Below are 27,385 nucleotides of genomic sequence, written 5' to 3'. Positions count from 1 at the left end.
AAGATACAAATTAATTTTTCTCAATAGAATACTTTTTTAATTGATTTATTTTTAATTGAAGGATAATTGCTTTAGAGAATTTTGTTGGTTTCTGCCAAACAACAGAATATTTTCTATCTTAGTGTACATCTGAATTTAGTTGTATGCAGACTTCATAATTTTCCCCAACAATGAGTGGATATTTGTTTTAGATGTGAATACACTCATTCTCAGCCTTACTCTAGTTTTCTCAACAACAGTGCTCTAAGTTCATCTAGTGTCTCTAGTCTACCAACAAAACCCTCTCAGCCTCAACAATCTTCAAGGATCAGTTCTACTGAAAGAAAAGAAAAGATAGAAAGGAAGGAAAGAAGGAAGAAGGAACACATCACTATAAAGCAATTATCCTCTGGTTTTAAAAAAAATGCAAAATGAAAGAAAGAAGGGAAAAAGGGAATGAAGGAATAAAGAAAAGAAATATCCCTTTATAAAAACACCTAACTTAAATTTCTTCCTACAGTTCAAATTTAGGTCTTCAGGGTCTTCATTCTTCTCACAAAAATGTTGTAAATCAAAGCAAACTCTCCTTAGAGCAACTGGAAAAAAAAATTCTTTCTAAAATAACATTTTCCTGTAACTGTTCATGGGAGTTGAGTTCATCATATGTTAAGCATGTCCCAGCCTGTTATTTTTCAAGATGTCTTCAATATGATCAAGGGACAGGCCTCTAGGGCATCATCTCTGTTCTATACCTGGAAAAAACAATGTACAGAAATTTCCATAAGAGAGGAGATTGACAGTCAATACATAAGACTCAAGAGGCAAGGAAAGCCCACAGGGTTAATGCACTGCATTCAAATACAGACCTGACTCAGGGCTCTGAATATCCAGGTCCAGATCTTCGATGGGTGGATAATGCCTGAGGCTTGATACCAGGTCTGATGTCCACGTTTGACATCTATGGCAGACCTCACACCCTCCTGCCTTGTGATTTGGAAAAACTCGAAATCTCTCCTAAGACTGTGACCCATGTGAGAAGTGTCTGAGATTATTTTCCTTGAAACTATAATTCCTTCTGACAACTCCAACACCAGGCAACCCTGGTTACTAACTGGTGGATTTAATTTTTCACACTGTGGCAGCAGTGTAGGAAATCTTAGTTCCTCGAAACCACACACGCTGGGTTACTCCCTGAAGGAGACAGTGACACTGCAGGAACTTGTTGAACACAGAGGACCTCAAAAAGGACCATGGACCCCAAGTGTCGCCAGTGGCAGAGTCAAATCCTTCAGTACATTCACCAAAAGTGATCCAGCTGGAAGTGTTCTTTCAGGTTCCCATTAGAGACTAGCAGATTGCCTACCTGGCAGACATTGTTGCATAACAGCTGTACTTTGGACAGAGCACACTGGTGGACCTTGGAAAATCAATTGGAAAATCTACCTTTTCCTCAAGCATATGGACCTTCCTGAAACCTGTAAGAGAATGGGGTAGGGTAGGGTGAGTTTTCAATAGGAGACACATAAAGACCCTCCTAGCACTCATTTCTAACGTCAGAACATGATAAATGTTGGTCAGAGTACAATGCACAGTTGTCCAGAGGAGGGAGAGATTAGTTTGGTTAAGAAGGATGGGGAAAGGCTCCCTGGTGGAAGTTATAGTTGAACTGACTTAAAGGATGAAGGATTTTGACCAATGGAGGGACTGGAGAAAGACATGACAAGAAGAGGGTTAGCAGCTTAGGCAATTCAGGAAGGTGGATGGGACTGTGTTTGGACAAGAGCATCCACTCTGCGGGAATGAGTCAGCACTGATGGCCAGGTCAGAGCAGTGGCTGCTGTGGTGAGATGTGGCCTGATGGGGTAAGGTCTTGCAAACCAGGATAAAGGATTTGGATTTTTGTCCTGTGAGAAGTCATAAGAAATCAGAGATACAAAAGAGGCAATGTGCTTGGAAAGTGTTTTAGAAAGATCACTGTGGATGAGAGGATTGGTTTGGAGACCCAAAGCAGTGAGCTCAGATATAAAGTTTGTGTGAAAGCTGAGATGGACAATGGAAAGGTCAGGAATAAGCACCTGGAAAGAGAAAGCAGATTCAAGAGACATCAAAAGCAGATGAATGATAAGTGGGAGTCAAGGGGGAGAGAGAGGGCCTCTTTTTTTTTTTTTTTTTGAGAGGGCCTCTTAATGGCATCCTGCTTGTATGCTGGAAGATTCTCTAGCTTGTATGTTTCAAGACTTTGTCGTCAGAAATTAATTCTATCTGTTTTTACTATATTAAGACTTAAAGTGTTGATCTTCCTAAGAATATTTTTATTATGTTTCTATGGTCCAAACGACTAATCTCCAATGACAGAATTTCAGAATTTGAGGGTAGGGAGTTTCTGGGCCCTCAAAACTCATTCCATAATTGGCTGCCCACCCTTATTTATGAATTCAGCATGTGAAGGAGCATCCAGCTACTGGACTGAAATCACTTGATTACCGTTATCTTTTCTTCTCTCTATTCAGTTTGGCGTAAGGAGAGCTAGATCCAGAGAAAGTCTATCATAAGTTCTTGGCTTCCCCGGCCAGTCAATCAAAGCCCTCTTCCTAGTAAAATGGTTAGGCTATTACATACCTCCCAGCACCAAGGGCAACCTTCCCCAGGAGTCTTTGATGAGTCAGTCTAGGGCCATCATACTACACACATGAATCTTCTCAACTAGCTTCACTGTCCCAGGTATCATCAGCACCGCTGTGAGGGTGCCTGGCCACCCTGTCACACCACCGGTTTTGCTGCAGGCACACCCACAGCCACACCACCAGCCTTCCACCTCTGCGTGTCTGTGTGCATGGCACTTCTGTGTAACCAGCCATCCTGGGATGACTCTCCCCTTACTTCGTTGTGCAGTCTCCCATAATCCCTTTAAAATTCTTCAAAAGAGTATCTTGCAGAAAGAGGAATAGTCTTAGGAAAGAGAGAGGGAAAGAGATGAGGGAAGACAGAAGCAGAGGTATGAGTCAAGGCTTTGAGGAAAGCAATAAAAGAGAAAGACTCCAGTGACCTCCATTAGTCCTGGCTCTCAAAATAAGATTGGCCCTAAAGATAGCTTATTATTTATCCCAAATTAAAATTTCCTAGCTCTGCAGTCACTGGAGACACGGTGAAAAGAAAACCATCACACAAAAGATGCCGTTATCCTCACAGCAGGAACAATTGCAACCAATCTGATTCTACTCCAAGAATAGAAAGATAACAGTGCAAAGACAGAAAGCTCAAAACTGTGAATTGTCAACAAACAGAACTGTTTCTTGAGGGAAGAATGGTTATAAAGGAAGGTAGGCAGAAAAGGAACCCTCTGGCTCTAAGATGGGGCAGGAATTGCCAGGGAAAGTTCTAGTTTGTGTTCCTCCAGGGTGAACCTACCACCAGCTGTGCTGACTGGGAACAAACCCTGCCTGGATCTGTGCAGACCCTGGAAGCCCCTCAACCCACCCCTGCCCAGCTTCGTGTATATTTCTGAAGTTAAACATCACCACCAGACTTTAAACTCCACGGTGGCAGAAATTTCAACTGGTTTTCCTTTCCACCGCATCCTCAGCACTCAGCACAAAGCTTGTATACAGCTGACATTCAATACATCTTCACTGAACAGATGGTTGCCTGATGAATGGATTCTTTAAAATGAACAAAGTACTTCTTCCCTTTCTGGCTTCTGAAGAGCAAGTCCCAGAACCAGAACCAGTCAGGAGGGTAGTGCTAGCCATCGTTCCTTCAAGAAAAGGACTGTTCCTACCTTTCCGCCTCCTTAGGTTCCTGAAGCTCAGAAACAAGGACCCCAGGGATCACGACCCACCAAATGTCTTTCAACAAAAGATTCTCTCCCTGGTTGTTTCCTTTCAGAGAATGAGCCCCCCGGGGGCTGATAAGGAAATGGCGCCATATGCGAAAACGCAGGCCCCTAGTGGCGGAGGGGCACCGAGCTCCTCCAAAGGGGCCCGTTGGCTGTTGCCTTTGAACGAATCTGAGTGTGTCTTTCGATAGCGCACGCACCAACCACCCCCTGAAGACCTCTTTCCTTTATGGCTGCAGCAACGAAGCAGCCACATGGTTGTTACAGATAAGGTGGCCTGACTGCCTGGTGCATGCAAAGTAGGCTTCACGGTAAACAGCGCTGGGAGGAACTGCCGCGCTGCCACGTAGCGGCTGCTCTGCGTCTGGCCGCCCTGCCTCTCTAACTGGCTCCCAGGTAAACGGCTGCAATTCTCCTTTGCTATCCTTTTTCTCTTTGCCGATGGTTCCTGTGGGACCTGAAATTACACAACTTCCAACAGAGCTGCCATGATTGGGAGGCATGTGACGTGCCAATGCCTATGTAATATTCCTGGTGGGAAATATAACTCTGATATCTGCAGAGACTAACAGGCTCACTCATACCTTCCATGCCTTTCAAGGCACCCTGGTATTGGAGCCTTACCAGTTGTTTGTAGACAGAGAGCTATCCTCCAGGACCTAAACCATTAGGCACGAGGAGCCAAGAGACAAAGCCATTTACTGCCAGCTCTACAGGCACCATGAGACACCCTTAACATCACACAGGACAAAGGCTGTATGCCTCAAGCAAGCTCAACACAGAAAATTCAGAGGGCATCCACCAAGACAGAGGGTGTTCAGGATCATCTTAAACTCCCTCCACTCGTTCATCGATTCATTCATTCAAAACCAAAGGACCCTCATGGTTTAGAAATCAATATCCTAAGTGCTATGGGAATACAAAGATACAAAACAAGCACTTCTCAAATAATAAAATGTATTCAGCCGTTAACACCTCCTCACATTTATCTTGCTAAACCAGAAGTGAAAATTAAATCCTGTTGAATTACTTGCATCTTTGACCTGACACATAAAAGCACAGTCCCCAATACCCAGAGCGACAAACAAATTGGACACAGTAAAAAAAAAATCAAACCCAACAATTAACATCTTAATCACAGACCCTTGGAAACCTAACATTTCTAACAGCCTGAAAGATTTTAAGCATCTACATATACATATGTAAAATACTAGTACATTAAATAAATAATCGATAGATAATAGAAAGATACATGTGAAGAGTAGGTAGCATAGTAGCAATGACTGAGTTCACCTTCAGACTTGGAAGCCAGACTTGTTGAATTTTGGATCCCAATCTTCCACTTAGTGAGTCACTAGCTATATGACCTTGGGCAAGTTACTTTATGCCTTGCCTCTCTCAGTTATAAAATAATTATAATAATAATACTTACCTTAGAGGACTGTTGCAAGAGTTAAGTGAATTATTACATGTAATGCACTTAGAGTGTCACTTGGCACAGAGGAAACACAGGAAGTTTTAGCTGCTATTGCTGTGGATGGTGATGAGATCATGATGGTGATTATCACTACATATCTGCATCCCTGTATTGGGCTGGCCTAGGCCCTTAGCAACCTGATAAAGAGTAAGTCAATCTCTTGGACAATTAAGCATTGTTTTTATATTAGCATCCCATCTAATAAAAGCTAAATATGAGTGGGAATTCACAGAAATACAATTCAAAAGACTTTCAGGACCTTTTTTACTGGATGCTGATCAATTATTACAGGCTTCCTATATAGAAAAAAGTAAAATCAGCAGAAAGCAAGACATTATGAGATATTCAAATAAAACAGTAGCCTGACCCATTAAATGGATAGTGGAATAATTTATACATGTAGAGCCAGAAAAAAAGTTAAAGTTGCTTATGAACATAATCATAAATAAGGAATTAGTTTTTTCAACATCGTAAGGCATACTACATGACCTGAAAATGTTCCTATATCCAAAGAAATTATAAATCAAGTCAAAGTACACCTGACTCTATGGCATCCTAAAATAACTGTCAAGTGAAGATCATACCATGATTTCAGAAGTGCATAATCTCTACAAATACACACTCACATTGGCCTCTGTTTGTTCATGGAACCACCCATGAAAACTCCTGGGTGTGAACTGCTGAGCTGAGAACTTGAAATAAGCAGGCTTGTCTTCTCTATTTTCTTTTCTGAAGATGCAGGATCTCCTGCGGCTTCAGATCTTGCTTTTATTCATCAGTGGAAACACTAATCCCCTGCTGTTTTGCTGGCTTTCTCATTTGCAGCCAGCATATGGGCTCATCAGCACCAGTGCCCCCAAGAGCAGTCCTTCAAGTGCACAGAATCACACAAAACAAGAGGCTTTTCTTGGGATAAAAGAACTAGAGAAGGACCCTTTGCAAAATTTGGCTTTGGAAATCTGATTTCAAAGTCTTAACCCTGATGGGACAGGCCCAGATTGACACAGTGGTGAGCGAGTGAGTCACTTTCTTTCCGGGTTTTCTCTTCCCCAGGGGTACCTTGGGGTTATTTTTAACACAGCCCCCGAATTGCTGAATGCTTACGCAGAAAATTCTGGTTTCCTAAAGGACACTGACAACTTTAGGAACCCTCCTGTATTTTCAACCAATAAAAATCAGTTCAGTCAACTCTCCCTAGAGCAACCAAAATTCAAAGGCCATGCCATAATGAAATAGATTCTTTGTGACTCTGTCACAAAGATCTCTGATTATACCACGCTAACAGTCTCAGTAAGAGAAATAACTGTTCTTCATTTTCCACTACCATCAGAGGGAGAGGAAGTCTGGATACAGTAGAAGAAAGTTATTAGAGAATGAGGCATTGACTGGAGAACACTGCCCACGGGTGGGTTTCCTGGTCTCTTCCTGTAGGGACCAAATGAAAACTGTGATGGAGCTCATGGTATACTTGAGCGCATCTGTCCCAACCACCTCATCATCTCACTGGAAGCCCTCTAATCTCCCTACGTGATCCTGGAAGAAAAGGTGAACAAGAAGGTTAAAGCCATTTAATAAATGTTCATCAAGTATCCGTAAGTCTCAGACTATAGAATTGGAGAGGTTCATTTTTTTAATTCAACAATATATGCTGAGTGTCTACTCAATATGCCAAACACCATCTCAAGAGCCAAGGATACCAAGGCAGGAAACACAAGCTTTCTACCATTCTGGAGTTCACGCTGTAGTGGGGCTTGTAACCTAACAGAGGAACGGAGTCAGACACATGTGAAAACAAGACAAGTACCTGGTTGTGATGATCATGGGAGGGTTCCAGAAGGAAGGCACAGACTGGAATTAAGACCTCTAGATTTCAGGATGAGCTGGGTGATGGGAGCCTGGAAAACATCTTAAAGGAGCTGAGCTGAGACTAAATACGGAAAAGTTTTTTTATTTACATCACAAGGTCTCAAGTCAGCGACAGAAGCAGAATTACAACTGTAACGCGTCCCTACTTGCCTCCATGCTGTTTTGCTTCACAGCTGCTTCATTCAATGCCGTGCAGCTGGGTAACTGAGTCGCAGATGGAATACTGGCAGCCAAAATCTTTTTAGAGACAAATGACACTGTGATTTTCCTTGACACCCATTGAAATTCCTCACTAATTTCCAAAAATATCTAATGTTTGCTTTAAAACAACCAGTGGTGCCCAGACATTTCAGGAAAAACAAATCAGAGAAGCAGAGTAATTCCAGCCATCTGAGCGTTCTGAGCCCAGATCAATCAGATGGGCAAAAGCCACTTACTGAAGGCCGTCCTGGGGTACCAGGCAGCTGAGATCCAAACCAAGAGAGTCAGAAATGCAGCTTCCACTCCCTTCATTCACCTCCATTTCTGTTCTTTGGTTGCTTGTCCAACCACCCAATGCCAGAGCAGAGAAACAGCAGCTAGAAACAGGCCAAACAGAAGTTATCTTCCATACCGAGATGAAGACAAATCATGGGCAAACATCAGAGTCTGACTTCCCTGTTAAAAGTTCTTAACGTGAGATGTTTGAGACTAATGAGCAAGAGGAAGGAAAGGTATTTCCTTCACTAAACTTATCTCCTTTTTTATCCCAAAGAACTCAAAGCGGGTGAGAGTAGATGAGTTCTCAAATCAAAGGTAAGGTAGGTCTTAAAACTTCCAATTATAGAGAAAATCAAAGTTCTGGCACTCTCCCACTGATATTCAAGTCACCCAGTGGATATTTGATACTGAAGACTCAGAGGGGCAGAGACCATCAGAGAGAATGGTGCTAGTAGCCAGTATGGGTTGATTTGATCTGACCCTGGGGTCTTTTTGCTTCTTCAGTCCACCTATTGTTTCTTCATCCCAATTGGACAAAGAAAACTGGGACTCTAGCTCATATGTGGCTTCCATCCTTAGCTGCAAGAGATGATCCTTTGCCTACAGACACAGAAGTTATTGATTCTACTCCTTAATTCTGTGTGTGTTAGTTGCTCAGTCATGTCTAATTCTTTGCGACTTCATGGATTGTAGTTCACCAGGCTCCTCTATCCATGGCATTTTCCAGGCAAGAATACTGGAGTGGGTTGCCATTCCTTTCTCCAGGGGGGTCTTCCCAACCCAGGGATTGAACTTGGGTCTCCTGCATTGCAGACAGATTCTTTACCATCTGAGCCACCTGGGAAACCTTCAACTCTGATGCACTGCAACTCTGATGTGGCTCTATTCATTTCATCCATTTAACCTGCTCAACTTACCTGATCACAGTCCTAAGGACATAGCTCAGCTTCCCTGCTTCTCCCACAGGAATATTCTGCCAGGCTTGGAATGAGAAGCTCTGTATCTCTCCTGGTGACTATGGCTCAGGAAAGGAGCTCTGACTACGTCACTAACCCAACCATGACAAAGCAGAAGAGATGAGGCAAAGAAACCACCATCTGTGGTGGCCTACCACTGTGTCCGGGCGTGGGGATGAGTGTCACGTGTGTGTTCTCTCATTCCAACCTACAACATCCCTACAAGGTAGTCACTCTACTTGCAGATGATGAAATCAAGATTCAGAGATGTAGCTTGCCCAGCTACTGGCAAGTTGCAAAGCAAGACTCAAAACTTAGAGCTCTAAGACCTGCCAAGCTAGTGCTCTTTCTATGGGTAGTGACATCACCTAAGTACCAATGATGATGTCAGAATGTTAGCCACAAGCAATTCCAAGCAGACTCTTGGATAGGAGCTATCCTGCTGCTGCAGAATACCTCACTACTCCCCTCACCTACAACATGGGCAGACCTGGCTTCCCCAGCTTTGGGCTTGGGTTGTTGGCAAATCCTCCCCTAATCTCAGACATCACTTAGATGAGCAACCCACCAGTCTCCTTGAGAGTCAGGAGGACCCACAGAGAACTTCTGATTGGATCAGCAGGTATGTTAAGTTTCTCATATTGATAAGCTCTCTGTTGGACACTGAGAATGCAAATACAAAGATGCTATCTTTGTCCTAAAGAATCTTAAAGTCCAATGCAGAAAACAAACAAATTATCAGATAGTTATAATAAAGGTGATAAGTGCCGTGACCCAACAAGTTCAAGGAGCCCTGGGGGACCCCTCCCCTGGGTGAGGTGGGAGTGGAGAAGGAAGGTACAGTTTTTTCAGGAAGAAAGAGTAGCCACTGCAAAAACTGGGCGTGTGAGGACTAAAATACATTTTCAAACCTGCAAGTCCTTTTTGTGCAGCAGAAGTACTAAGTTCAAGCAGACGAGTGGCCCAAAGTGAGACTGGAGAGGGAAGAAGATCAGGAGATCACGTGGCCATGACATAGGATCTTCACATTCCCCTAAAAGCCAAGGGGAGTGAATAGGAGTTTCAGCAGAGGTGTGACCTGGTCCCCTTTGGTCTGAACAAAAACTTAGTGTGAGGCCTGCATGGAGAATGGATGAAACAGGGAAGGATTCTGGAAGCAGGAAGGCCTTTTGGATAGTAGCGTAATTGCTGTCAACCGGGGAAGAAAGCTTCACCTGAGGCAGGGGTGGCTACGAGCAGAGGGGAAATTGGGAGCTGCACAGACTCTGAGTGGAGGCAGGACAACAACTGGCAGGCCGGCTAGCTCCTGCCCACCCCGCCCTTTCCGCCTCCAGCTCCTGGAAATGCTTTCCTGACAGGGCCTCCTCCCAACTCCCCGGGCTCAGTTCACAGTTACCCCTTCTGAGTATCCCAAGCAGAAGCAGCTCTTTTTCTGTGCTCCTGGAGTGCTTTGGATCCACCTTTAAAAAAAAAAAATAGCATTTCATACTCTTTTGCAATTGCTCTGTGTCTGTCTCCCCAAAAAGCTGAGCGCTCTCAAGGCAGACTTTTACATCCTTATGTCAGAAGTTTGCTCTTACATCTCCCAAGTAGTACCTGACCTGTGATGTCATTAGCCCATGTTTGTTGAAAAAACAGCCTAACCTGTGGTCTTGCAAGCCTGTCGCTCTCTCTCTGAGGAAGTGGCTAACCCCCAGCCACCCTTACAACGGACAAAACGTCCCATGGCTAGACAGCAGCTGATCTGGGCAGGGACAGGCAGGGGACCAGCACACCGCAGAGTCATCCCCATAAAGCCATGCTGTGGACCTGTGCCCTCTTCCACCTGGCCATCTGCTGGGCAGGTAAGGACAAGCTGATGGGCCTTTTATTCTTCAGGAAAGTCAGGAACAGTTTGCTGGGGTCAAAGGGAGAGTGTTGCTGAGCCTGGCTCTGACACTCTTCCCCGTGGGATGGAGGGACTTCTCTGAGGCCTCTCTAACTCAGGGCTTTCCCTTTCAGGGGTCTCTTTGGATGTAATTTTGGAATCAGAGACCAAAACTCTGACTGTCCTCCTTGGGGAGCCTGCCACCTTCCGTTGCAATGTAACTGGAGGGAACTGGAAGAACTATCAGATGAGTTGGTATAAGAGGAATGAGAATAACGTCTTAATTTTAGTATACAGACTAAGCAATAATTCTAATGAAAATGTAAGGGGTAATTTCAAAGGGAAAATTGATACTTCAAAAAATCAATACGTACTCAACATTCAAAAAGCAACAATAAAAGATGTTGGAACTTACTACTGTGGATCCGACATCCACATTGCTACAGTCCTGATTCTGATCGCCTCAAATCTCCCCGAGTCAAACCAAGGCAGCAGATCCGACGAGAGACCATCTTTGGCTAAAATGCAAACCACCCCTGAGGTGATGCACCACCCACTTTACAACCTCAACAGGAACATCTGATAAGAGAGTCAGGAGTTGAGCTGGGGCCTTAGCTTTGTAGTTGGTGGAGAGAAACTTTCTTTATCAGCCAAAGTGGGCAGAAAAGTCTGTTAGGGTTTGTACAGGGAGACCAAGGGGACCCTGCTTCTCTCTCACAGACTCCTGAGAAAAGACTGGGGGTAAAAAAAAAAAAAAACAGCTTTCAATACTGAGAAATTCCTCTCATTGTGGAGAGGCTGAGATGAACATATTTCTTCTCTAGGGAGTGCTTGCTGTAGCTCATCCCAGAGTCTTTATCATGAAAGCCTTTGTGTGCATAAACCAGATAAAGCAATGATGGTTTTCCATTACCATCCTAATCAAAATTTCCAAAGCTACTAGAGATAGCTTTAACTCCTAGTCTGTGATGAAGGATGACTACAGTCATTTTCTGAGATGCTCCCTAACTATTTCAGATAGTGAATGTTTTATATCTTCCCTTAGCGACAGAGGAGCCCAGGGGACCCATGGGGAATGCAGGGAGGGATAACACATGGCCTTCTGTTATGTGGGTTGCCAAGAGATACTTTGGAGACAAATATTTGTGGCAATGTGAGATTTCTGAAGTGGTCATAAATCAACTGAATTTTTAAAAAAATAGATCCCTGAGTCACAAGTTGAAATGGAAGAGACTGAAGTGTCTGGAACTAGAGGAAGTCAAGGCCTGGAGGCACCACGGAGCTAAATGATGGGCAGGAGGGATTAAAGACACAAACATTTCATAATCATCAAGGGAGTGCTTTCATCCTATTGGCCTTATAGCCATCTCTTTGTTTTTCTGCTCAAGTATCTATCTGTCTGGAATCCTCTGTATACATAAGGTTAAAAGTCAGGCAATAGGATACAGAGTAGATGTGAATGTGAAAACTACAACTTTCCTCACGCCTTCTTCCCAATATTCTTTCCAATGTTACCTTCATCACACATTTAGTTACAGGGCACTTACTGTGTTTATAATATTGGTATAGGTCATGGGAATAGAAAGAGTTCTGTGTTAACGTCTACTTTAAGCTGTATTCTCATAAGTGGATTTATAACTTATTTTAAAAGACATCATTAGAAATTAAAACTAGAGAGATGAATAAATGATTAAAAAAATACTAGCAAGTACAATCTAACAGTGAGTGCTGCGACTTCACATGCAGTGTTCCAGGAGTTCATGAAAGGACAATCGGTATGAGAAAAGTTTCCTAGGACAGCTAAGGTTTGAACGAGTTGGGACTTGGATAAGTGGGAAGGAGGAAGAAGGCTATTTCAAGGCGAGTGCACTGGGTATCTACCTTTATATAATGAATTACCACAACACTTGGAAAGGTTCAAAGCATTTATTATCTCACAGTTTATATGGGTCAAGAATCCAGGTGTGTCTTAGCTGGGTCCTCCAGGGTCTCTCATCAGGCTGCGGTCATCTCAAGCATCAGCTGGAAGAGAATCCACTTTCAGGTTCATTCATGTGGATGTTGGCAGAACTTGAGTCCTCAGGTAGACTCCTCCACAGGTTCCATCATAGCATGGTACTTACTTCCCTACAGCAAAGGAGAGAGAGCATCCAAGATGGAAGGCACAGTCTTTTGGAAACAATCTTAGCAGCAGCATTCCATTGCATCTGCCATATATCATTTAGTAGAAATGAGTCAGTAAGTGCAGCCCATACTCGAAGGAAGGAGATTATGTGAGAGCATGAATGAATACCAGGAAGTAGGGCTCATTGGGGGCTGCATCAGAGGCTTCCTCCCACCAGGGATTAATGCCACAGAGCTGGAAAAGAGAGAGCGAAAGCTCTGCTTGAGACCAACTTGTTTAAACCCTCCTGGCTACATGACCAAAGAGATTTGATTTTATCTTATAAGCCAGATTTTCTCAAACTTTATTGTGTAGGCAAAGCACTAAGAGAGATTGTTTCCAATCCAATTCTGAACCCAATCTACAAAGATTCTAATTCAGCGTATCTGGGGGCAGGCCTAGGAACATGTATTTATAACAAGGACCCTGGGCGATTATGATGCAGGTGGTCCAAGGACATGTCTGAGAAATTCTGATATAAGCAGAAAAAGAACTGTTGGATATCTCCAAGTTCTTCTGCCCTGATGACAGAGAAATGGGCACTAGATATGATCAAAGAATCTCTTGAACAACAGTTTTTAATTCCAACTGCATATTTGACTTACTTGGGAAACTCTTTGAATATACCAATGTCTGGAATGTATCTGGAGATTTTGATTGCATTGGTGTGAGCATAGAGCTCTAGCTCCCAGGTACTTCAGCCTCCCCTCCCTGTCCTCTTCTCTTCCCCTCTCTGGTCTAAGACCTCCTGTTCCAAATTTGGTCTCTGGACCAACATCATCAGCATCACCTAGAGGTTTGTCAGAATGTAGAATCTCAGGTCCACTCTAGGTCTACTGAATCAGACTGCATTTTATTAAGATTCCCTAGATGAATTATAAGCATATTAAGGTTTGAGAACCACTGGTCTAAGGAACCCGTCATTATTGAAAAATTTCATGGAGACATATAAATCAATTTTTCACTAATGTCACCCAAGAATCTATTTTTGTAAAAAGCTCCTGAAGGGACTCTGATGTGCAGCCAGGTGTGAGACTCACAATAAGCAATCAGTCATCCTCAAATCAGGTTACAGATTATTTGTGTTACTAATATAATAAATGGTCTCACTGAGGTGCTATTGTGTCCTTGTATGCTCCTTGGAAGAAGGCATTACATAAATTCTAGGTATGACCATTTCTCATTTATCCACAAGCAGATAAGGAAATGAATTAATATTTATTGAGTCAGTGTACTCTTTAACACACCATGTGACCTTCCTGGATTATCTACTGCAACCCAGGACCTTGTGTTACACACCTTCAACTCAAAATCAAATCAGAAAAAAAATAAATAAAAAAAACACATGAATCATTAGTGTCTGATTAAGTCTGATGGGGAAGAAAAGGGATGGAAGATAAGACCACATGTCTCCAGTTGTCCGTTCCTCCTGCAGGATGGACGAAAACATGAAGTTCTGGCCCATATTGGGATGAGATAACTCAGAATCCAAAACGGGAATGGGGTGAGCATGAAAAACAGCCTGGAGCCAAGGAAAAGGGACATTTGAGGGGAAAGCAAGCAGACTGCCCAGTAACAATCTGCAGAAAACAATGAAAAAACAAATCAGACAAGAATTAAAAGTAAAGGCCTGGAGAAATCCCTGAACTTACCAGGAGGCAGATAAGAAAGCCTTTTACGTAATACTTGAAGCCTCAGACGTGGGTGGAGATAGGGCCACCAAAAGCTCTAATATAGTATGAGCATGGACCAAGTGTTTCTGCCGAAATCCCAGAGCCAAATGAGTGATATGAACGTCAGCCAATATTTTTGTATTGTCCTAGTTCTTCCCTACTGCATTGGTAGAGATGATTGAGGGTTGAATAAATTTATTTTATTGTTATCCCTATTATCCTGCTTTCTTTGATTGTTATCCAGCATGAAAATGGCTCACTTGAAAGAGTTCAGAACAGTAAAGAGAAATCCCAGAGTGTGTGAAAAAGTCTCTGAGGTCAGCTGTCAGGGGGTGACAATAAGCATGCCACTTCCACCAGGTTCCCAAGCAAGAGAGTCCCTGGGCATCCTGTGTGGCTGGAAATGAAGGCCCTGATGGCTCAAAAGGTGCAAGAAGTTACCGTGTAAGAAAGAGGAAAAAAAGAAGGTACCTTATGTCCAAGAACAGTGGCCTCCATTGGCTGCACTTACAAACAAGTCATTCAATATCCTGAAGCCATAGTATGGAGTAAGAGGCAAGAGGGGAAAAAAAGAAAATCAGAGTACACTTCTTCCTCTGCATCAAACCAAGAAAGAGAATGTCATTTCTATCATGAGGTGTCACAACCTTAAAGAAATGACTCATTACAGAATCCTGAAAGTGCCCAGGGAAGATATAGGAAGGGGCGGAGTGAGGAAATGGACTCAAGGAAATCCAAGATGTGACCTTCATCCTAAACAATTAAGAGTTTAAACAGAAAATTAGAATCGTTGAATTTGAAAGCCGGAAGGGATCTTAAAGGTCAAGTAGGAATCTCTCCATTCAATTTACATGTTCATTAAATATTGATTGAGTAAACGATCTTTCAGTCTCAAGTATTTTCAGTGATAGTCCTTACATTAAAAAATCACTTCTTATTGCAGATCAAAGTCTGCCTCCCTGTAACTTTATTATGTTGGTGTTTGTTACACATTGTGAACACTAAGTTCAACCCTCATATTCTCAACTATTTGAAGACAGCTATCACATCCAACCTCCAAATCCTCATTTCTTAATACCAAATACTCTCAACCATTCCTTATTACTGTCTCATACATTCTGAACTCTTTCAAGAAAAGAATCCAAGTTCAATATATTTTTCTGTTCCATACAATTCTCAGTACAATGACTACCATATAGTGAGTAGTTAATAAATACGAGTTGACTGTGAATACATGAAGTATGTATTCACCTGAGCTGTATTCATTCTATGTATACTGATTTTTTAGCATATTCATGTAGATGCTTCAAAATTACCTCAGCAGAACTCCAAGACTTAGGTCAAGAACGTGGCTTTAAATATGATCCTTTCCCAAGGTTTCCTATGTTACATATCATCTCAAATCCATACACTTCTTTTCATCCTCCACCACTAACACCTGGATCCAAACTACCATTTTCTCTTGAAATGTTTCATCAGCCTTTTGAACAAGCTACCTGGTCTCTGGGACCTTTCAACATATCCTCCCTACAGCCAATGTGATCCATTCAAAATACAATCACAGTCATGTCAGATCCCTGATTTAAAATCCTCTAAATTACTTCCCATTGCTTATATGCAAAAGACCAAAATCCTTAAAGAGACCTCTAAGATTCTGCACAATTTGACCTCTTCTAATCTCTACTTCCAGTACCTCTCACCTTCTCTCCTTCCATTTTTCATGTTCCTGTCAAAGAGGTCTTCCTCCAGTTGCTTAAATGCACCAGGTATCCTTCCACCCCAGGACATTTGCACATAGTGTTTCCTCCTTATGGAATACTTCTTCTGTTTCCTCATCACTTATTTAACTCCTATTCATCTTTTGGATCAAAGTTTACACACCAGTTCTTCATATGTGTCGAGATGTCCCAGCAAGTTCAGATTTGGGGTTTTAAGTATGCATTCATATTTCTGTCTGCAATATATTTCACTAATTTAATTAACGTTTAGTTTCTCATTAGTTTGAAAGCTCTGAGACACCGAGGAATCTATCTGCTCTTGCTTGTCTTAAACCTGACAAATTGCAAAAATAAATTTCTATGAATAATTGGATGACTCTCCTAGATTCCAGAATTTCCCAAAATTTGGTGATCATCACTGACTCTGGGCTGCAGGTAGGTCCCAAGCCTTGCTATATTCTCACTTTGGGGTGATCTTGAAGTCTCCAGAGTCACCCTGTGCTACAGACCAAGTGTTCTCAGAAACCAGTGATTTCCATCCTTTCTCTAGTTGTCTGATGTACTCAAGAGCCTATTTCAGGGCATACTGGACAACTGAGATGGTCAGAGGATCTATCCTCTGTATATTTGAGCCAGTTCCCACACAGGGACCTGGGACAGGTAAACAAAATCTGTCCAGAGAAACTGGCCAGCTATGAGAAATCAGAGGGGCCAATATGATTATGAAGATGATTATCTTCTCAGTGACTCCTGGCTGGGCTTCTAATGAGCCTTTTTGGTGTTTTGGATCTCGGATGGGTATTTTCAGTAGCTATATTATTAAAATACACAAGTCTATAATTACAGGGATGGATACCCTCATCCCTCAAACATGTACTGAGCACGCACAATATTCCTGGTGCTGTGCCACATGCTGAGCATTAGAAACCACTAAGGCTCAATTCCTGTCCTCAAGGTGTTCTTCCTAGTGGGAGAAACAGACAAGAAATTAAAGACATTAACAGAGGAAGGAGCACACAGCTGTGAGAACATAGAGAGGGAAGTGATGGCCTAGAGCTGGGGATGGCTTCTCATAGGAAGTGAGGTGAGCTCCTAACAGAGAAAACACTACTTCTTTGAAGCAATATATGCTTGGAAGATGACCAAGATGACCTGAAGATGATCCAGGAAGAAAGATGAAAATCCTTGATAGCTAAGTATATATACGCATGCGCGCACACACACGTACCTTTGGCTGTATGATACCTACAATTTAAACAAACAAACATACTGAAAACAGATGGAAATTTACTGAACTTAGGCTAGACACAATCAGTCTCTTTTTGTGGGAAAGCTAATGTCTATCAGAGCTTTCACAGGGGCTCTTTAACCACAGATGCAGCAAATTCCCTGCCAAGCAAAGCTTAGAGATTTCCAAAGTACCACTGCTGTGCACACCACAGAACAGACCAGCTAAATGGGAATGGTATGGGTTGAGGAGATAAAGATTTAAGAAAAGCAAAGAGGAAAGGGGGAGGGAAAGAACATTATTTCCTTGGATAATGGTCACCCTTTCCAACTTTTTGTTCTTATTGAAGAGCCTTCCCAAACCTCAGAGATTTCCCAGAATTTGGTGATATGGGGCACACCCATCCTGCTAATGGGAACTATGAGGAAATGTGGAGAGACTGTTAGGAAAGTAATGCAGAAACTTGATATTACTTCTGGATTTACATGGATGTAGTAAATAAAATTGTCATTAGTTCAGTTATTTAAACTTTGAACCAGTTTTTGTAAATTAATGAAATGCTAAGAATAATAAATATGTGCACTTTTGCTTTGCATATCCATCTGATTTTATTTAATTTATAATAATTTAATGCAAAACTATCAATTATCTTTATTCACCTTAACAATGTAATTTAAATGTCAAAAAAGAGAAAGTAACTGAGACACCAGGGAAGCCCAACGCACTCTACAGGGAGGCAAATAGTGCCAGTAGGACTAGTTATGAACATTCGCTTCTGTGTGTCCTTTGACTTCCTTCATTCAGTTTGAAATATTGAGATTTCCTCTTAGATATGTCAGCATCTGTAGTCTACACTAAGTCTACAAATCTCTATCTAAGCTGATGGAGTCATCTCATTTTATAGAGTTGTTTCTCACCAGAGCAAAAGCCTAACTTTTCTCCAGTGAAGTATAAAAAAATTCAGCTACAAACTGAGCCACTGTGTTTTCTGCTTCTTCTCCAGGATGGTCTCTCTTCTGGGAGCTCAGGAAAGAAACTCATATTTATAGCAGCCTTCCATATTTCCCTCTTTGTATTTGTCAACTCTGCTACAGTAACAAACAGCACCAATATGACAATAGCTTAAACATTTTTTCTGTTATTCCTACTTTTACAACAAGTTGGTGGCTTCAAGATGCCTGCTAAGCTCTGCTCCCTGCATCTTCTCATTCCAGAATCCAAACTGAAAGATAACTCACTATTTGGGACACATTGTTCTCATGACAGAGGAAGAAGAAAAAAAGAGCTGCTGGCAGAAACTCTGGCAGAGTGCTCCTCAGAGCATCTGCTTGGACATGACATACATTATGTCCACCCATGTTCATTGATCAAAGCCTTTGGGCCACACTCAAACTCAGCTGGGCAGGAACTCGTACCCCTCCCTCAGAAGGCACCATAGGAAATGAAGCAACATGCAGGAATTCATCTTTTTCAAATAAAAGGGAGGATCAAATACTTGTGAATATAAGTGAATACAATAATAATGATACAACCTACCACACCCTTTGACTCCATCCATGTCATTCATATCCAACATGGAGACTTTTTCCCACATCAATTAAAAAGGATTTTGACATATATATACCTATGGCTGATTCGTGTTGATGTTTGGCAGTAACCAATAAAATTCTGTAAAGCAATTATCCTTCAATTAAAAAATAAACAAATTTTTTAAAAAATGAATTTGATATTTTTTTCTTCTTAGAAAAACTCAGAGACCACGCTTGCCAAATTGTTCTTTAGAATGTCACTATCCCTCAAGATGTTAACGGTTATTAAGCAATTTAAAAAAATCCCATAGTCAAATAAGTTTGGCAAATGCTCTACCTTAATAGATCTCTATTAGCATTCACAATTATTTCTTAGCATGTTATGTGCTCTGAGAACTCCTACTGTAAAGATGCCTACGTAGCCAGAACCAGGTTCAGAGAATGCTTTCTATAATGGCACAACCATTAATATCTCGTGAGATTCTAGTGGGCTTCCTGATAGCTCATTTGGTAAAGAATCTGCCTGCAATGCAGGAGACCCTGGTTCATTTCCTAGATCAGGAACATCAGCTGGAGAAGGGATAGGCTACACACTCCAGTATTCTTGGGCTTCCGTTGTGGCTCAGATAGTAAAGAATCCACCTGCAATGCAGGAGACCTGGGTTCAATCCCTGGGTTGGGAAGATCACCTGGAGAAGGGAAAGGCTAGTGGCTAACACTGCTCTCAAAGATTATCGGAGAATCACCCAGTGGATTCTTACTGTTTTCTTATTCCTGGGCATCCAGATTGAAGGATTAGTGATGATGAGAGGGGTTATGCCTGAAGCCGGTGGCTCTGTACAGGCCTCCAAAAGGAGGCCTGCATTCTTGCTAAAATCTTACTCCATGTTAGGAATACGAAGATGCTATTCAGATACTATTTTTTTGCCTGCCTAAGCACACACACCTTCAGTTCAGTTCAGTTCAGTCGCTCAGTTGTGTCCGACTCTTTGCGACCCCATGAATCGCAGCACGCCAGGCCTCCCTGTCCATCACAAACTCCCAGAGTTTACTTAAACTCATGCCTATCGAGTCAGTGATGCCATCCAGCCATCTCATCCTCTGTCATCCCCTTCTCCTCCTACCCCCAATCCCTCCCAGCATCAGAGTCTTTTCCAATGAGTCAACTCTTCACATCAGGTGGCCAAAGTATTGGAGTTTCAGCTTCAGCATCAGTCCTTCCAATGAACACCCAGGACTTATCTCCTTCAGGATGGACTGGTTGGATCTCCTTGCAGTCCAAGGGACTCTCAAGAGTCTTCTCCAACACCACAGTTCAAAAGCATCAATTTTTTCAGCGCTCAGCTTTCTTCACAGTCCAACTCTCACATCCATACATGACCACTGGAAAAACCATAGCCTTGACCAGACGGACCTTTGTTGGCAAAGTAATGTCTCTGCTTTTTATTATGCTATCTAGGTTGGTCATAACTTTCCTTCCGAGGAGTAAGCGTCTTTTAATTTCATGGCTGCAGTCACCATCTACACATACCTTGGGCCGGCTTTAATTCTTCCTTTATGCATGAAATATATCTTGAGTCCTTTCTGTGCCAAATGCCACGCCAGACGTGTTTGAGTACATGTTTGAGCTAAACAGGGGCCTTGCCCTCCTTAAGATAAGAGGAGACAGACATAAAGCAGAGAAAGGAATAGCCAACAACTATACAACCTCTCACCTGTGTACTTTACCACTGGCCATCCATTTTTTTTTCTTTTTATTGGAATATAATTGTTTTACAATGTTGTGTTTGTTTCCGCTGTACAAAGAAGTGAATCAACCATACATATGTCCCCTCCCTCTTGGACCTCCCTCCCACCACCAGCCCCGTCCCTCATCTAGGTCATCACAGAGCACTGAACTGAGCTCCCTGCCTTACGGAGTAGCTTTCCACTAGCTATTTTACACACAGTAGTGTATATATGTCAGTGATACTCTCTCAGTTCATCCCACCCTCCCCTTCCCTCCCCATATCCATAAGTCCATTCTCTCTGTCTGCATCTCTATTCTTGAGCTGCAGAGCTTTCCAGGCTTAACTTCTGAGATGTTGTACTTTGCTGATTTTCCTCTATACCACTGGCCTCTCCTTCTCAGTCCCCTTGGAGACTCTTCTACCTAACTTCTGAATACAGAGCACCAAGGGCCCTTGTCCAGGTCCCTCTTCCTTTCTGTATCTTCCCCTCGGTGATCTCATTTATGCTCACAGAGTTGAATTCCACAGACGTGGTCAAGACCCCCAAATTAATATCTCCAATGCAAAACTCCCCTTTGAAGATAAGATCTCCCCCCAGTTGAACCACCCTAGCTCTTACACCTCTCTCTTGCTCTCTTTTTTAAATTTATTTCTTTTCTCTGCACTTAACTCTCTTGAGTCATTTCATGTTTTCTCTCTTTTTCCATGATTGTTTAGAAACTTCCTTTATGCTCCTCCTAATTTATAAACCCCTTGAGGGTAGGAATTCTGTTTCATCTCCAGTTTCTACGGGGTGTTGCATAGTAAGTGTTTAATATATGATTATTGAATTTAATGTGTGAGCTGAATTTCTGCTTTAGGGATCTCTGACACACAGCCAGTAACGAAAGGGAATATTTTATTTAAAGAAATAATGCCTCATCCTTCTGTATTTCCAAATGAACAACCTCAGATGAGAGAACACAGATACATACTTTGACATGAGGTGAATACTTAAATTTAAAAATGCTAAATGGAGCCAATATCATCCCTTGTGGTCACCGGAGCTGCCTCAAAGGTTTTATATTAATAAATTGCCTACCTGCCACAGCCCATCTGGCAAGGCTGGTGTGTCAGGCCCATTTGTATCTGCTCCTTCCTTTGAAAAGAAAAGATAAAAGCAAATGACAAAGGTTGGCCTAAAACTGTCCCACCCAACTAGAGCAAGGGTTCAACCACATAGTGCTGATTCCTTGATTTAGATTCAGAACCAAAGAGGAGGACAAAAGAGGAAGACCTCCTGGATTCCAGGAAGATGCTTCAACAGCTGCTATAATAGCTTGTGGCAACTGTACCTCTGTTCCTTCATCTGAATTTTGATCCTGTTCTTTTCCGAGCTCTTCCCAAGGCCTCTTCTACCCATCAAAATCAGCTCGTCTCACATACATTTAGAAGAAAAGAGGACTGATGGAAGCTAAGGATTGTCTAGAGAAAATCCAAGAGCCTGTTTGTACTTGATGATCTGCTAAAGTGTGTTGGGGGTCATGATGACCATACAGAGAGGCCCTGGTTATAATGTAGACATGACCCCATAGCCCCTTGGTGTGTGTACACAGAAGCTGCTTTAACTAATTGTGGTTGCCCTGAAAAAAATCTGTCCTTGGCCTCCACATGCTTGAAGCTTAGGGTTTAGTCTTTCAAAATGAGAGGAAAATCATCTGGATTACCTCTCTTCCATAAAAATAAATATTTTGCAACTACCGTGGCATTTTAAACTCTATTTTCTTTTCCTGCTAGTTTCCTTTCCCTATCACACTTCCCTTAATAAACACAGATTGTGCTGTAATATTTATTAACAAAGGGTTCTCTGGGCCAACAGCGGTTTTAGGAATTCTACCAGGCATTTAGTATGCAGTCCAGTTGAGTCCCCAGCCACGTTGTAAGTCAACACAAACGCGGCAGATTGTGAGTGGAAGCAACAGTTCTCCTAGCACACCGCAGTCTCTGGGTCACCAATCTGGAACTTGAGCTGGCATGTCTGAAAATAAGGTCCTCTGACAGAGATAGATGATTGTCTGTCAGTTGAGTCTTGCAAAAAATCCCCTTTCCCTGGGCTCTTCAGCCCATCTTCTTGGCATGTGCCCTTCCCTCTGCATCTTTTATTTTCCTGCATCCCCGATTTCTCACTGCAGCCTGGACACTGAGGTCAGTTTAGATTGATGTTGTGTGCTCTGTCACAGACCGTGATTTCACTCAAGTGTTGCTTCCATTTGATGGATGCTGAGGTTCTTCCTCGCGCGGGACTGTTTCACTGCCCATGCTTCTTCCTTCACTCTCTTTGGTAACGTCCCAGTTCACAGTCACTTCTCAGTCACGCACGTGTGCAAACTCTCAGACTCCTCGGCAATTAAAGCCCTGCCAACTTGGGTAGCTTGTATTTCTACTCAGCATTCTCTTCATTCACTCATACCAAGTGTTCATTATGCAGCTCAGTGTTAACAGCCCTTTAACTTGTCACTTCCATGATTAATATAACAGCACCTGCATTCTAAACTAGACTTGAACACAGCGACACTGTGGTCATCATAAAACAACCACTTGTAACTATTGTGTCTCCAGCCATGGTGAATATGATATATGGATAACATTGTGTTTACCCCAGTCCTTGGCCCTATACCCATGCCCACTTTCTACCAGAGACTCGTCACAAACCCCACATAACCAAGGAGAATGTCAGAGTTACAGAGGATATGGCAAGGGGGCAGCAGCAAATGCATGGATGCTGTTCCTGGGACATGACAAGGGTTATGGTAACCCAAGCTGCTGTCAGACCAACATCCACTCACATACTGACTTTCCCACTTCACTGGTTTCAGAGTCTCTTTTTCCAGCCCCCAGAGCTACCTCCTGGCCACTTTTTTTTTAATCTACCCAGCTGCCCTCCCCAAAGCACCCTAGAGTGTGTCCATGTTTTCCTTCCATTTTTTTCCTCAGCTCTGTATCTTTAGAACTGACCGCATGTTTTAGCATTCTTTCAGTCTCATTCCTTTTTCCCATCCAACCTGTGATAAAACTAAGTAAAAAAATGTGTTAGTTCAGAGCCCAAGAAGTAAGAGATACCCTGGAGCTGTGTTTGGGCTAGAAGGCCAATCAGAAAAAGTATGGATGACCCAAGTGTTTGCTGGCGGCTGTGGGAGCCACACCTGTCCTGGCAGCTGGGCCACCACATCCTTCTCCCAAGGAAGAGAAAGTGAGGCCTCTCCATCTTGGCATTTCGCCTCCTCTGGCAGCACAGTCCCAACCAGAGAAAAGGGGCATCTCAGTGTCTCTTGCTTGAGGTAGAGTGGGAAGAGTTCACCCTCAGGGGAGGCCTCAGCTATTTCCTCTCCCTTTGATTGGAGGATAAAGGGCTTGGTTTGCTTCCCTGTGGAAGGTAAGGCAGGGGATTTCCCTGGGGTTCTGGGAGAGCCCAATACTGTCACTGCCCTCTGCCTTGGGCACCTTGGCAGGTTAGAGGATGTAAGATGTATAATAGCTTAATTTTACATGGTGCCCAAGTTACAGAACTGGAGCTCCTTAAAGGCATGGAAACACAGACATTCTACAGTCTCATAAACTCCCATCTCCAAAGGAGAAAAAAAAAATTATCTTCTCCCTCTCTCTGACCTGTTCCCCAGTTCTACTGCCAAATAAGAACCTTGAGAAAAATATTTTTCTCCCCTTTAGGGGAGGAGAGTCAGGGTGTTTTTTCTTATGTGCAGAGAAATATTACAGAGGGGGAGGCTTTACAGGCTTCTATTCCAAGCCTGCAAAACAAATAACCTCTGGGCCCAATCCAGGTTTTTCCAGCTTTTTCCTCTCTATTGGATATTGTTGGATGGAAGTACAAAATTACTATTGTTTGGGGTTTGCTATTTTATAAATAGACTTCTTTCGACAAAGGCATAGGATTAGCCTCTTATCAGCATGAACAGCTCTGTTCTGGCCTCTCCATGTTCCACCTGAGGACCACCAGACCCCCACGGTGATTCCAGCAGGCAGGGGAAAAGAAAGAGGAGTGCCGGAGACAGCAATAGATTTACATTCTACCCACAGCTGTCACTGTGGCAGCAATCTTCACTGTGAAATCAGCAGTTTCAGGAGAGCAGAAGGTAATTCACCCCCTCCAAGACCACGTGGCCACTTCAGGGCACTGCACACATTTTTACTCTTTATGGCAGGTCCCCTTGGATGACTGTGCTCTGCTGTGAGCCTGGGAATTACAGGACAGAATCAAGGAAGGAAACAGGGAGGGAGGGTGGGAGCAAGAAAGGGAAGGAAAAGAGAACATGATGAAACACATCAAGAACCCATGACCCTGTGGGTCTGGTGCTGCAGGCTGTGTCCCACCCCACACACATGGTGATGTGCTGTCCAACCTAAGAAATTACAGCCAGCATGCTCTCCTGGCTGAATTCACCCTCTCAGGAGGAAGTCGAGTAGGGTATAATTTAGATCTTGATGGTCAGGGCAGAATGAAGAGGAGGAACCAAGAATCATAGGCTTTGCCCATTTTAATTGGCAGAGAAGGACCCAGAAGGACAAGGACAAAAGCACTTAACAACTGTTTACTAAACACCTACTTAGTGCCCAGCACTGCTGTAGGCGTTCAGGGCAACCAGGAGATAGCTGAAGCTGACCTCAACAGGCCCTCCTGCCCTCTGATCCATAGGAGGTGGGCAGTGAGCCATCACCAGAGAGGAGAGTTATTGAGGGTCCTCTCTTGGTCCTGGAGAAAAGGATGAGACTGACAGACTGTTCCAGTCATAGGTGACATCTGGCCACAGGTTTTGGCTTGTTCCCAAGGCTAACACTATAATAAGCCTTCACTGTACTATAAGATATATTCTTTGTTTTACTAAATGATTCTCTTACACAGTGGTTTTCAACCTTACCTGCACATCAGAATTAACTAAGGAGATTTCTTTACATCCTGATGCCTGGACCTCATCTCTGACCAATTAAATCAGACTCTCTGTGGATAGCACCCAGGCTTCAGTATTTTTCAAAACTCCCCAGAGGATGCCAGTGTGAGGCCAAGATGGAGAACCACTGCATCAAGGTGGAGCTGATTGTGCTAATTACCTCTCCAGTTTTCCTCTACCTCTACCCTCCTCTTGTCTAAGCTGTGATATTTCCTTTTTATTTTTAGTTTATTCTACTTTGTCCTTTCAGTAGCTAATTCTACAATACCCCATTAAGCCTTCTTTCATGCTTTAACTTTGCTTTTTCTCATTTAATTTTCATTGCCCGCTCCACTTACTCCATCTTCCCATTATGCTTATTTTGTGCTGTGCTTTCCCTAGTATAGCATCGACACTTACAGGGCCCTTGACATGAGCAGAGTACTACAGGAGACACTTAGCTGCTACTAAAAATTAAATCCAATGCAATCATATTTTCCGTTAAATCCTGTGTGACAGTTATGGGCCCTGGTCCTGTGGAAGATGGGCATTTTGGCAAAGTCTATCTCCCTTTCTAGGAAGCAGCTCCCTGGGTACATAAATAAAAGATCCAAAATAAATATACTGCAACAAAAAATAAAAGGAACATCCACAACTAGGCGGGAAGGAAGATTAAAAGCTGTCTGAATCTAAATAGTACATGTGTCCTGCCAAAATATTGGCCTCACTCTATGAGGGAGATGCTGCCATTTGCAGGAGAAAGAAAAAGCCCCCAGATTGTCTGTAAAACTGGTGAGGCTGTTTTCTGGGGGCAGAACATCTGCTGATTCGGGCTCATTTCTGCGTTGTCCACAGGCAAGCCCAACAGCACACAGGTGAGTGCCAGAGGCACTGAGGGTGAGATGAGGAAGGAAGGACGGGGAGACAGTCCCAGAAGCAGACTCTTCAGAACTCAGGGAAGCCACGCAGCACATCTCCTGCCACTCAGCTGCCTGGGTAGGAGCCACCTTGGAGCCTCAGAACTGCAGAACCTCCAGCTTCTTCCTGGGCCAGGTGAGCCCTGAAGAGCCCGAAATGTTGTCACCCTCAAGGAGCCAAGCCCACCATAGAAGTGAGTGGATGTTTGCCTAATAATTGGGTGAATGGAAAAATTACCTCCCTGATGAAATGACTCCCGGGAGAGACGATGAGAAGACGAAACTGGAAGGTGGCTCCGTAATGCCACTCTGATACTACAGCCCCTTGACACTCTGATGGGGCTCCTCTCTCTCTTCTTTTCCTTTGACTTTGTTTTTCGGGAATCAAGTCAGATGTCTTGTTGGAGCAAGAAGAGATGTTTGTTCCTTTTAGAAAGAGCGATATTTTGCAGTGCCAAATGACAGGGGCAGGGAAATTAATAATTTCATGATATACTAGTGTCAGAGGAACCAAGATGGCTCCCTGAACTTTATATACCAACAAGGAGACTTCTATGGCCCCAATATTCCGAGGCCATTTTTGGCCATTTATGGCCCCAATTGCAAAGGCCGATTCTCCCTGGAGATTCTTGAAACTACAGTGAGAGAGGAGGGACTTACTACTGGCTGCCCTCACAGTGCAACTCCTCTGGCTCTGCCTGTGTGTGTGCGTGTTAAGTCACTTCAGTTATGTCCAATTCTGTGCGACCCTATGGACTGTAGTCTACAAGGATCCTTTGTCCATGGGATTCTCCAGGCAAGAATACTGGAGTGGGTTGCCATGCCCTCCTCCAGGGGATCTTCCCAGCCCAGGGATAAAACCTGTGCCTCTTATGTCTCCTGCATTGGCAGGTGCATTCTTGACCACTAGGACCACCTGGGAAGCCCCTGGCTCCTCACAGGTTACAGCAAAGCCTACTCTTCCCATCTTCCACAATGATCTAAGGGTAGGTGTCCCTATAGGTCAGTCACAAAGTGTACCCATGCATATTATTTTAAGACCAA

General features: G+C 43.1%; 2 long non-coding RNA genes and 3 gene segments (V, D, J or C); 3 read left to right on the top strand and 2 right to left on the bottom strand.

The window, feature by feature from the left end:
• Positions 1-27,385, top strand: part of LOC122443232 — a 331,145-nt gene that overhangs the window by 96,131 nt on the left and 207,629 nt on the right.
• The window catches only part of LOC122443230, a 180,150-nt gene that overhangs the window by 31,223 nt on the left and 121,542 nt on the right, over positions 1-27,385 (top strand).
• On the bottom strand, positions 39-6,207 carry LOC122443274. The gene is made up of 3 exons (XR_006269959.1): positions 5,918-6,207; positions 1,343-1,454; positions 39-731 (listed from the first exon to the last, which is right to left on the bottom strand). It is a non-coding gene; the product is annotated as an uncharacterized LOC122443274 (long non-coding RNA).
• On the top strand, positions 10,284-18,941 carry LOC122443234. The segment is given in 3 exon segments: positions 10,284-10,437; positions 10,595-11,001; positions 18,458-18,941. Coding segments are annotated over 3 exon segments (465 nt in total).
• On the bottom strand, positions 12,097-27,152 carry LOC122443272. Of its 2 annotated transcripts, XR_006269957.1 has the most exons (4): positions 26,580-27,152; positions 21,584-24,733; positions 20,304-20,421; positions 12,097-12,587 (listed from the first exon to the last, which is right to left on the bottom strand). It is a non-coding gene; the product is annotated as an uncharacterized LOC122443272 (long non-coding RNA). The 2 variants fall into 2 exon arrangements; XR_006269956.1 differs by lacking the exon at positions 20,304-20,421.

The sequence above is a fragment of the Cervus canadensis genome, chromosome 6 (assembly GCF_019320065.1).
Source record: "Cervus canadensis isolate Bull #8, Minnesota chromosome 6, ASM1932006v1, whole genome shotgun sequence".
NCBI lineage: Eukaryota > Metazoa > Chordata > Mammalia > Artiodactyla > Cervidae > Cervus > Cervus canadensis.
The sequence above is the reverse complement of the archived record's forward strand: the minus strand, read 5'-3'. Positions and strand labels throughout refer to the sequence as shown.